Source organism: Impatiens glandulifera, chromosome 1 (genome assembly GCF_907164915.1).
Source record: "Impatiens glandulifera chromosome 1, dImpGla2.1, whole genome shotgun sequence".
Taxonomy (NCBI): Eukaryota; Viridiplantae; Streptophyta; class Magnoliopsida; order Ericales; family Balsaminaceae; genus Impatiens; species Impatiens glandulifera.
The window spans coordinates 79,824,096-79,836,701 of record NC_061862.1 but is presented as its reverse complement, the minus strand read 5'-3'; the positions used below and the strand labels follow the sequence as shown (position 1 = coordinate 79,836,701).

Sequence of the window (12,606 nt, the reverse complement as noted above, 5' to 3'; positions counted from 1 at the left end):
CTTTGAAAGAAAGGTGGGGAATTGAGAAGAGTAGGAGAGATAAAGAGTTAGAAGAGACGGTTCGGTTCAGTTCAGTTAACAGCAGAAGAAGAAGAAGTTGTCTGCGCAAGTGACAGTGAGAAAGGAAATTTAAAGAGAGCGTCAATGGAGGAGGAGTCAATGCTCTGTTAGATTCAGCTATGGTTCCTTCATCCAAACTCTCTTCAATGGTGGACCTTTCAACTCCATCCATAACTACCACAGCTCTCTACGTCTTATGCAAAACACTATCTCCCACACATTTCGCATCAATTTCTCGCTTCCATCGTCATCTAGACTCCAGAAACTGCCTCCGCAGCCGACTCATTTCTCTTCAGCTCAAACGAGTCTTCAGCAACGGATTTCACCGATCTATACCACTCGCCTCGTTCCCTCCTTGCTCCTCGCATCCTACTTGCTTTAATACAGTTCGTTTCAATTCTATTCGCCGTTCTGCAGCTTTCATTTCCACGTCCTCAACTGGCGGAGATGGCGGAGAGGGATTTGGAGGCCGTCCTGGTAGTGGAGGCGGTGATTCTAAATCAGGCGGGGAAGGTGCGAAGAGTTCTGTTGTTGGAGGGACTGAAGAAGCCTCTACTCTCTCCTCTGATGTGATCATTCTTGACGTGAAGGTAAGCATTCTTTATTTCTCTTTCTGTGGAATATCTACTTATTATAATGAGTTATTGGATTGTTTTTGTACAGGATATGACATGCGGGGGATGCGCAGCTAGTGTGAAGAGAATTTTGGAAAGCCAGGTGAGTTGTCTGTGTGACATTATATCTTTTCTTACTGAGTATGACACTTGAAGCATGTGTAAGTTAAACTTTACACATTCGCAGCACAACAGGTTTATGTGTATTGATTGAAACATGCATTTCATATTCCAAATTTTGTGTTTAAACTGGATTCTCAGGTTATTTCAATGGTTTTATTTGAGCATTTAGGTCAAACTGGCGCATTCATCTATTTTATTTCTATGATTTGATGAATCCTATTTTCTCAATCTGTTTTGTGATTTTGTAAACTTTTGGACAGCCACAAGTGTCTTCAGCTAGTGTCAATCTTGCCACAGAAACAGCAATCGTGTGGCCTATTTCTGAAGCCAAGGTTGAGCCAAATTGGCAAAGGCACTTAGGAGAGTCCCTTGCATCTTATTTAACTAGTTGTGGCTTTGAGTCTAATCTTCGAGGTGAGCATTTATGCTTTGGTGCTTATGTTTCCGTACTCATTATTAGTATCTCGTGCATTTATGGTATCATAGGAGAGCCAATTTTCTTGAATGTATACATATTTTTATATTAAGCATCATCAGTCAACTCTAATTATTTTCATGTCTGTTTCTTTTTTTTCTCCTAAGTTCCTAAATATGTGTTTAGATGTTGATTATCAACAAAAAGCAAATGTTTGCCTTTTTTTTCTCCTAAGTTCCTAACTATGTGTTTAGATGTTGATTATCAACAAAAAGAAAAAGTTTGTTGAATTCATATACATATACATAGGCAGTAGTGTGCTGAATACACATCAAGACAAAACAGGGAAACAGCTGTATCGGTCATTAAGTTTTCAGTTAAAACTTAAATGTTTTCAATCTCTCAAGAACCTCTAGTCATGAGAAAACAATGAAGAAATTTTGGACCTCTGATCTGGATATGGCATAGCTCTTAACATTGTACACTTGTTCACTTCTTACAACTTTGGTTGTTCCCTCTGTTTTCAGATTCAGCAAAAGACAACTTTTTTGAAGTACTTGGAAGGAAAGTGGATGAAAAGCGTACTCTATTGAAAGAAAGTGGTATAATTTCATCCTAAATACATGAAATACATATCTATTCTCTTTAATTATTGCAAGACAATTAACATTTCTCACATAAATGTGGCACTTTCACCTTCAAGTTAATGATATGAATCTGCTATCACTAGGTCGTGGCCTTGCTGTATCCTGGGCTCTGTGCGCTGTTTGTCTCTTTGGTCATTTCTCTCATGTTTTTGGAGCTAAAGCAGCTTGGATCCATGCCTTCCACTCAACAGGATTTCATATGTCCTTATCATTGTTTACATTGCTTGGTCCTGGACGGCAACTTATTGTTGATGGACTTAAAAGCCTTATTAAGGGTGCTCCAAATATGAATACATTGGTTGGTCTTGGTGCATTATCATCCTTCACAGTCAGCACTCTAGCTGTATTGGTGCCAAAACTAGTAAGCTACTATAATACTGATTCCTGTTATTAATCTGCATATTTTGTCCTTGGACTATTTTTATCTGAAAATGTTACGTTATTGTTTTCAGTTTGTTAACCACACCTGAGATAGAGAGACCATTTAGTTACCTCCTTACCTCATGTTTGACTAACAAGTAACAACAGATTAATTTGAGTTTTACATGTGTGCAAACTTTAGCTCACAAAAGAAAGATGCAGCTTTCTGCCTATCTAAAATTTAAAATATTTAATATTATTATCTTTTGCATTGCTCTTCAAATCAAGCGATACATGAGTTGGATCTTTTCTGTTAGAGGTGTCCTAGAACAATACGTTGAGGGTTTTTCCTTGAGCTAGTTTGAAGTGGGATTTTTTAGATTTTTTTGGAATTTACCCGATTTTCTATACTCTCTCTATCACATCACTATCATTCTAACTATCAAATCACTCATTTCATCAACTAAAATACGTTTTATCTTTATAAAATTTAAATTTTAAATACAAAAGGCATTATAGTAATTCAATAAATTAAAAACCCAAATAACCTATTTTTTCATCAAACAAGGTTTTTTGGACAAACCCTCAAATAACCAATATGGAACAAGCTCCTACTGTACTATCAATTGTGATCCTTGTTTATGCATAATAATGATGATTTATTCTCACTCTAATTTGCATTCAATGTATAACCTTTGTTTTAATAAAACTAACATTTGATATAAAGAGCTTAAGCAAAAAAGAGTCGGCTTAAGAGACCAAAAGGTCACGGGTTCGATTCCATATGGAAGCGCTTTGAGTTTAAGCGGGAGGCCATGGCTGTGGGGTGTCATGCTAGTTCTCCTTCATTCAAAAAAAAACATTTGATATAAAGAGCTTAAGCAAAAAACAGGCCGCTGAATTAATGAGGCATGTAAACTACCCATCAACAACCTGAGCAAGATGTGATTGTTCAATGATTGTGCTGAAATTAAGGAAAAACCTTGTTTCATAAATAGTTGGAGATGATTTTTGATGACTTAACTTGTACAATAGTGTATCTTCTAAAAGACTTGGTTCCTGTGCAGGGTTGGAAAGCTTTCTTTGACGAGCCAATTATGCTGATAGCATTTGTTTTACTGGGAAGGAATCTTGAACAAAGAGCTAAAATCAAAGCTGCCAGTGACATGACAAGCCTTCTGACTGTCTTACCATCTAAAGCTCGTCTTGTGGTCAAAGATGGCATAGAAGAATTGAACTCAACAGTCGAAGTTCCTAGTAACAATCTTTCACTTGGAGATGAAATTGTTATACTACCTGGAGTGAGTAACTGTCACATGTTATTTAGAATTACAGCTTATTACTACAGACTTACTTGTAGTGGATATATTCTATTGTAAAAGTGATAACAATCTTCTGCACAGTTGGCCCTAATTCCTAATTCTGTTAGATGATGACCTGGCTTTGTTGTTAGAGCCAGGGTATATAGGAGGAGGTGCAGTCACTACGCATTGTTAAATGCATGGTGTAAAGTCTGGATTCTCCTTTCAGTCTATCAGCTACTCTTCTATGAGTCTCTTCCTCTCAGTCTTGTATATTTCGGCAACTTTCATCTCTATTCTACTCGTTACGATAACACTGATGCCTGTCTTTGTCTTAGACAGAATCCAGCATTTCTTTTGGGTGAGTTTTTTCTTATAGTTTAGAGTGAAAGGGCACGAGTTGGTAACTTGCTCCTGATAATATCCATGAGTAAAATATTCATGTTTTAGTTAACTATTTCATTGGAACCTTGGGGTCTCAATTGCAATTGACAAACCTTATTTTCCCTAATTTTTCTTATTCAATTCTCAGGATCGGATTCCAGCTGACGGTATAGTAAGAGCAGGTAGAAGTGCTGTTGATGAGTCAAGTTTAACAGGAGAACCTCTCCCTGTAACAAAATTACCTGGGGTAAATGGCAACATTTATCTCTATTTCAGTTATATATTTTTTAATTGGTAGGGCGGTACAGTAATGCCAATACTTTCATCTGATTATGATTTATGACCCTCTTATGCATGGTTGAGTTAATTTCATGAATAATTTTTATTATTATTTTGCTTTCTCTCTGTTTGCATATCCCTACAGGAGACATTACTCTATTTCTGCTTTTTTTTTCTCTTTTCTATGTGTGAATTCTTGCTAATTTCTTTTGGGGAAGGGAAGGGGAGGGGAGGGGTGGAATTTGTTATTTCCCCTTTCTTAGGGGATGTTAATTTTTGTTGAATTTTGTCTCATGTAGTTTTTTGTTTTCCTTCTAGGCTGAAGTTGCTGCAGGAACTATAAACTTAAATGGTGTGCTTACCGTTGAAGTGCGAAGGCCGGGAGGTGAGACTGTCATTGGTGACATTATTCGTTTGGTGGAAGAAGCTCAGAGCAGAGAAGCTCCTGTCCAACGGTTGGCTGACAAGGTCATTATCATGATCTATAGCCGAGTCTAGGCCCTTAAAAAGTAACAGCAAGTTATTCCCACTGCTAATCACTAAGCACATTAGAACATGGAGAGGGTTTTTCCAATGACAAGCAATTTGAATCTCAACTCCAATAATCAAATTACAAAGAAACATTATTGTTTTGCATGTACTTTCAGTGCGATCTGAATTATACTGAGTGGAAGAAAGCTGTGCAAAGAAACTGTTCTAAATTGTGTTTTTATTTGTCTGTTCTCTTGGTTTTGTAGGTGGCAGGACACTTTGCTTATGGAGTAATGGCATTCTCTGCAGCTACATTTCTATACTGGAGCATTTTTGGTGCCAATATTCTGCCAGTAGCTCTTCAACAAGGAAGTCCAATTTCTCTTGCACTGCAGTTATCTTGCAGTGTTCTGGTATGAACTATGAACGAATAGTCCATAGACTCAAGTGTGATTTCTTGGCTTGCTTGGATTTTGTTGGCATATATATTCATTAATTACCTAGTTAGTTGGAAATCATGTTTATTATTATTGTTATCTTTGTAAGCTTATAAATAGGCATTATTTTCTTTAACTAAATATCAATAAGGTGTTGTAGCAAGATTGAAGTGTTATATCCCATTGTCTGTTAACATTGTGTTTTACTTTTATCCACGGGTCTACTCCAACTATGTTATAATTTCAGGTGGTGGCTTGTCCCTGTGCACTTGGATTGGCAACACCAACTGCTGTCCTGGTAAATTCTCCATGAACAACGCACTAGCTATTTGTACAAAATAGAAAATATGATTTCATGGATTTTTTATTGATTATATATATTTACAGGTTGGAACTTCTTTAGGGGCCAAAAAGGGCTTGCTTTTGAGAGGTGGAAACATCTTAGAGAAATTTTCCATGGTGGACACTGTAGTATTTGACAAAACAGGGACGCTTACAATTGGAAGACCTGTTGTGACAAATTTGGTGACTTTTGGATGTGGAGAGGATACAGACTCAAGGTACAGTTTTTAACATAGTTTTTGTTCTCTATTTAGCTGGATTTAGAGCACTATTGTCTAATAATAGCACTGCTTGATTGTAAGTTGTTTTGATATGTAGTTTCTGGATCTCGTTCTAATCTACTCTGATATGTAGGTATATGCTGGGAATCTAGTTTATGTATATATTATACCAACAAGGAAATTTAATGTTGATACTTTCGGTGTGAACACCATTCTTTGCTTGCTAATGATTAAATTTAGTCTCATATCAAAATTAAAGAAAACTGTCATAGAACATTGCTGGAAGCATAAGAACATAAAACACGACTATTTATAGTTGAGCAAATCATTCAAAAGCTATAAAGTTATGCTGTGAATTTGAATACATATGAAGTTGAAATGCTACATATGTAATGGTTGTGGCTTCTTATACTTGTGAATTATTTTCCATCTAAATTTCTCCAAGTGTTTTCATTTTAAGTTTAGCTATGTAGATACATTTGTAATTGATCAGAATTGAATTTTCTTTTAGATGGCCCGAAATGGATGTTCTGACATTGGCTGCCGGAGTTGAAGCAAACACAATTCATCCGATTGGAAAAGCAATTCTGGATGCTGCTCGTGCTGCTAACTGTAAGAATGTGAAGGTGGAAGAAGGAACATTTCTCGAAGAACCTGGATCTGGAGCTGTGGCAACTATTGGAAATAAAAGGGTATCTGTTGGGACACTCGAATGGGTTCAAAGACATGGAATCACTCAAAAAGTGGAAGAGGATAATAATCAATCAGTTGTGTATGTGGGAATTGATGATGTCTTAGCTGGTCTTATTTATGTTGAGGATCAGATAAGAGAAGATGCTACATTTGTTGTAGAAAATCTGCAGAAGCAAGGAATTAGTGTGTATATGCTATCAGGAGACAAACGGAGCACTGCAGAGCATGTTGCATCCAGTGTTGGTATTCCAACAGAACATGTAAGAATTTAAACGTGTCATTTCCTTAGTTTGGACCAATCGAGCAATGCCTTAATCTATAACTCAGATAATAATAATTAAATAAAAGGAGATGGGCAGAATGAGTCAAGGAATAAACTATGTTTGAATGTTGAAATAGTCAGTCAACTTAAGTGTGGTCTCAATGTTGCCTGTTATGCTGCATCTGGTAAAGATTTTCTGCTCTGATTAAAAAATATATTCTCTTTTTTTTCATTAGTTAAGTCAAAAGTGCAGTTCTGTTCTGATTTTGTACCGATCTGATAGAGTCCTGCAGATAACTCTATATTTATATTCCAATAAGGTTATTTCTCCTAATCATGATAACATTTGGTATTCTCCTGTGTGTTGGATGATTACAGCCATCTATTTGTATGGTAGTAAAGGTCTATAGACTTCAATTGATAGAAAGATGAATTTAATTATTCAGCCAGTTATCTGTTTCTACCCAGAAAATTTCCTCTGCTTCAAAAGCTTTTCTTAAATTGACATTTGACATACTTCCAGCTCACAACTTCTTAACCTGCATATTGTCTGATATGAGTTTCGATTGCCCTCATCCCCCACCATATGCAAATAGAAGATTGATACACATTGCCTTGTTAAGCTTCAGTTAGATAGGTTCAAGGCATTTTGGTGATAATTTATACATATTTCTGAGCCCAGGTGATGTGGGGAGTAAAACCAGCATCTAAGGAGAAATTCATAAGGGAGCTACAGAAGGACGGCAACATTGTGGCTATGATTGGAGATGGGATCAATGATGCTGCTGCTCTAGCTGCTTCACATGTCGGAGTTGCTATGGGTGGAGGTGTTGGAGCTGCTAGTGAGGTGTCCTCTATTGTTTTGATGGGCAATAAACTGTCTCAGGTATGTACATGCCTCTAATTCTATTCTATTCTATTCGGAATCCTGATTCTGGTTTTTAAAATTTTACACTTCCTCTATAATTGTTAGCAGTTTGGACCTTCTTAGATTCTTATTTTCTAGATGGTAAATGAAACACATATTGAGAATTTGTGGGTTTGTTAATTTTCTTCCAAAAATCTTCTTAGATGTTCCTAAAAAAACGATCTATTGGTGAAGTTACAGGTTAATTTTATTTAATTAATAACCATGAATTTTATAACACACATTTAAGATGTTCTTATATTTCTTATTACCATGGATTTTAGGCTTTAATTATTTGTCTATTTAATCCACATTTAAGGAAAGCATGGGAGAAGGAATCTGACTTACTTGGAAACGCTTGTTTCTAAAATCTGGATCCTAATCTGAACGAGAAATCGTCAATAAATTTTATTAATTTGAGAGTCAGGCAAAATTCAAGTTCACACCCTCTATTTCCAAAATGTGATTCCATCTGAATTGAAGAGAAATTGTGTTTCTAAAGAAATAGTGTTTTCTGAATGAAGACCTTAAAAGTTAGAAACTAGCTCTCTATAGTGAATTTGTTTGAGGGGGGAAAGGTTATGAAATAAATGGGTTAAATAACCCAAGATCAAACAGGCTATTGTTGTTCACTTATATCATAAATTCCACTTTCATATGAACATAAATTTTGATTAGACAATTGGAAAGTGTGACTCGTGCATAACTTTAATGTAGGTGGTCGATGCTCTAGAACTCAGTAAACTGACGATGAGAACGGTAAGACAAAACCTCTGGTGGGCTTTTACCTACAACTTGGTAAGTCATAATTTTCTTTCCTACATATTTAAGTCATATATTACTGTTTACCTAGGTTCAACAATATATAGGCCGAAGTGGAAGATTGTAAATTGTATAAGAATACGATATTAATTGTTCATTCTCTAATAACATGAAACAATTTCCCATTCTTATTTGGAAACATTTTTTCTTCCAGACTATATATCATATTCAAAAACTTATTCAGATCCAAAAAAGTTTGTTTAGAAATAGGATTTTTTTTTTAAAATTTATTGGTGGTGCAAGTATTTATAAATGGATGATGTTGAACAGGTTGGAATCCCAATTGCTGCCGGAGCATTGCTTCCAACGACGGGAATAATGTTGACGCCATCAATTGCAGGAGCCCTAATGGGGTTGAGCTCAATAGGCGTGATGGCAAATTCTTTGCTTTTGAGACTCAAATTTGCTTCAAATCATAAGATTAATAATGCCACCATTGATGACTTGCTGAACATCCAGATCGATTCTAACTCGCAAGATCTTGTTGATCTTAAAGATAAATTTCAGCAACAAACAGGTCGGTAAATACGATTATTATCATTAATCATTCTTTGGAGATATTAATTAATTACAAAGGTTATAATAATATAAATTAAGAAAGTGAAATTGATTCTATTTGATTTTGACCAAACTGTTGTCATTGGATTATTACAAGCCTATATATATATATATATATATATATATATATATATATATATGTGTTAATTTTCTATTTTCCAATGTCTTTCCTTCTTTTCTTTTTTTTTTTAAGTATGATGTTTGCTAACTAAAGAATTCCAGTTAACTCTATATTATATGCTACTATTATAAATTTGTATTACTTAAATTTAATATATTAAATATATGAAGTACTTCATTTGACGAATATTTATAATTACTTATTATTATTATATATATATATATATATATATATAAATATGTTTAAAATAATAAGAGAAAATATAAAGTTTATTTTAAAACACATCACACGCAAATAAAAAAATACTAAAAAGATTATTTTATTCTTTTAAATTTAATAAAATTATTATTATGTATAAAATTATACTAAATTTTTTATTTTTTATCTTTATAAATATAATGAAAAAAAAGAGAGAAAAGAAAGAAGTATATATATATATATATATAATTAACATATTATAATTTAATATACAAGTTAAAATAGTATTAAAATTCATTATTTAATATTCAATAATCTATTTATGTGACAATTTTCAACATCTCTTTCTATAAGTTAACAAGTAAAATACATCATATCTATTCAATTTTTCTTCTTCATAAAAAAAGGGAAAATGCAATACATTTAGAGAGATCCCCTGCTTGCCTAAAAAGGCTGACATCCTTTGTGCATGTTTAACTCTTACTAACACCAAAATTTAATAAATGACACTGTTAGTAGATCCCACAAACAGACTATAAAAAAAACGAGGATCAAACATCATCAAGTTTGGCAGCAGCAGCAGCTTCTTCTTGAATCTCATCATATGCACCTGTCTCCTCATTATAAGAGCACCTGACAATCGATTCTTTTGTAAATTAAAAACGGAAAAAAACAGGAAATGCAGCAAGCCAAAATAATTTTACCATTTCCCCGTTGCAGCAGAGCAGTAAAACCCTGAAGACGAATCATAATAGTATCCCAATGAACTGCTGTAGTAGTAACTGGGAAAATTAAAAACACCACATTATTAGTCATTCTCTCAACTATACCATTACAAAAGAGGAACACTTGTTTTTAAGTCAAATATTAAACTTACCCAGATGACTCGTCATACACATAGTCATTCTGCAATTCTCCGCCTGAAATTTCAAAGTAATGCTGAAAATTATGTGTTTGAATCTTAAAAATTAAATGAAAATATATAAATTAAAGAATTTGAGTTATCAAACATTGCCTAATCTATACTGAATAATAATATATATGTTTTGAGTGAATACCGGTACTTACTTTGAGAAGGCTGACCAGAAATTACACCATCCCCAGTTGAGGATTCATTGGCGGTGACATTTTCATCATCTTCACCAAACATGTCAAAATCGTCATCATTCCCTTTAGTTTCTGAAACAGATGCATTAGTATTTGAAGATCCTTCCTCTCTTCTTGCTACTGCTAACAATTCATATCCCTCTGCCTCTCTCTGAAACACTTCTCTCTTCTCATTATAGACATCGTAGTCCCCATTCTCCAACAACTTCATCGCATCTTCAGTTAGTTGATCAAATATAACTTTAGTTTCAGCTGACATTTTTTCCTTCTTGTTTTGTGAGTTCCCTTTCAACCTTCTCAGAGCTTTCAGAACCTGCAAAAGTATATATCCCTATATGTTAAACGACTCGGAAGTAAATGACATGCTATTTAATAGCAAAAGAAGAACATCTAAGAGTTAAAAATCAATGTAGAGTCCAAAGAAGTTTACAAAGTCGTGGGTTTGAGACTTCGTGACCATTTTCAAAAGAAAAGTCCAAGGAAGACGTACAGTTATGTGGAATATATTGTTGCAACCATTGCATGCCCACAAAAAGGGAGACCTCTAAACAATGTATTGCATCAAATGTACACCAACTGTTCAAGATATGCATGATTACCGTTTCTCCAGGTTCAAGAACATTTGCGATACGCCTCTTCATCTTTCCAATTTCACTAGAAGAAAGCTCCGTCACATCCTCAACATCCGTCATCGTAGAAGAACTCTTCTTATAGATATTTTGATTAATGTCAACGCTATCAAGCCAAGCATCCTGTTAATGCAACAATTTCAAAAATAAAACAAAATACAACTGGTAAAACAGTTAAGAGTATTGAAAACAAAAAAGTAAAACAATTGTACCTTTATTTCGTTTTCTATTACATATTCAACATAATTCCCTTGCTCATCAAAATACCCTTCCTCCCTCTCCTTTTCAAGATTAAATGGCTCTATATGAACTCCATCATCAACAAATGTGTCATCAACCTGCAAAATAATAGCCAATATTGTCATCTGCTCACTCATGTTACAAATAAAACCAGATAACTTGAAAGAGAGAGATCATAATCCAAGACAGAAAAATAAGCAATAAGAAAAGTAAAAACAGGAAACCAAAATTGTGACAGGACTTAACCCCCAATAGGGTAGTTAAGAGGACAAAAGTCTCATATTCGATTTCACTAAGAATGCCCTAAATTGAAGTGGGGGCTTGTGCTAGCTTTCTCCAGAGAACAAAATCTGGTTGATACTGTAATGCAATTTGGTTGGAAACTGCAAAGCTCCTTTTTCTTTTCTTTTTGCATAGATAGGCAGTAATTGCTTGAATAAAGAATCATACAAGAGGCAACTTGCAAATAGATACATCTCCAGGAAGAAACAACATCCAACCCCTAGGTACTCCAAACAACATATTTAAAAAAGAACTAGAACTATAATATATGCAAAAAGGGGTTTTCAGTTCAAGTGCCAGAAGCAGATAATATGCAATATCAGAAAAACAAAACTTGAAAAACAAAAGGTAACAAACCTACCTCATAGCGCACTTCTGCAGCAGATATGTCAGGAAGTTGATCGCCTTCATCAATTAGGAGATCAGTAGTCATTTGATTCCTCTGCCTAGATCGTTCTTTCGCAGCCAAATGAGCCTCATTCTGTGGACCGGCATTTTCACTATTCTTCCGCAAATCCACAACATCATTCCCAGGTTTCACTTTCTTACCCTTTGGAAACCTCACTCTCTTTGCACTAAGCAAGCAAAGAATCATATTGTCAATAACAGGTTAAATGAGAAACAACATACAGTCTTTCTTTTATTAAACTGGCTAGAGATATTCTATGAAATAGCCAAATTTCATTATAATGGAAGCATTCAGAAAACATATAGGAATTAATTACATCTTAGCTAGATGGGAGCTGCAAATAAAGTTTGGTGAAAACAATTACAGATGCAATTGAAGCAACAATTTAGTGAAACCCATTACAGGATTCATCCATACAATAGAAAGCTAACATTTATTATGTATAAATATACATATGTTGAGCCAGGGAAAGAGAGATTACGCTGGAGGTTTGTTTGAATCGCCATCATCTTCATTCATCGGGCGCTTCTGGTTAAGATTCAGTTGGTGATTAACCATAGCGACTACCGAATCTCAGTGTTGTTAGTAATCGTCTTCGCCGGGGAGATAACGTAGAGATAGAGAATGAGCAATGAAAGCCGGTGGCCGGTGAATTGAATTAAGCAGACTTTTGCGGCGGTCCTATTGGTTCTTCTTAGTCGTTCAATCTCTAAACCGACACGGA

General features: G+C 34.8%; 2 protein-coding genes across 2 annotated transcripts; one reads left to right on the top strand and one right to left on the bottom strand.

Moving 5' to 3' along the window:
- On the top strand, window positions 1-9,050 carry LOC124919053 (copper-transporting ATPase PAA1, chloroplastic-like). The gene is made up of 15 exons (XM_047459182.1): window positions 1-650; window positions 724-777; window positions 1,058-1,211; window positions 1,740-1,814; window positions 1,943-2,220; window positions 3,287-3,520; window positions 4,053-4,151; window positions 4,502-4,651; window positions 4,921-5,067; window positions 5,339-5,389; window positions 5,479-5,651; window positions 6,166-6,607; window positions 7,292-7,495; window positions 8,234-8,314; window positions 8,609-9,050. The coding sequence occupies exons 1-15, from the start codon at window positions 180-182 to the stop codon at window positions 8,861-8,863; spliced, it is 2,868 nt and encodes a 955-aa protein (XP_047315138.1). The 5' UTR covers window positions 1-179; the 3' UTR covers window positions 8,864-9,050.
- Window positions 9,051-9,609: 559 nt separating this feature from the next.
- Window positions 9,610-12,606, bottom strand: LOC124921778 (CD2 antigen cytoplasmic tail-binding protein 2 homolog). Its single transcript, XM_047462480.1, has 8 exons — window positions 12,364-12,606; window positions 11,835-12,048; window positions 11,164-11,289; window positions 10,922-11,074; window positions 10,284-10,635; window positions 10,093-10,135; window positions 9,920-9,997; window positions 9,610-9,848 (listed from the first exon to the last, which is right to left on the bottom strand). The coding sequence occupies exons 1-8, from the start codon at window positions 12,438-12,440 to the stop codon at window positions 9,767-9,769; spliced, it is 1,125 nt and encodes a 374-aa protein (XP_047318436.1). The 5' UTR covers window positions 12,441-12,606; the 3' UTR covers window positions 9,610-9,766.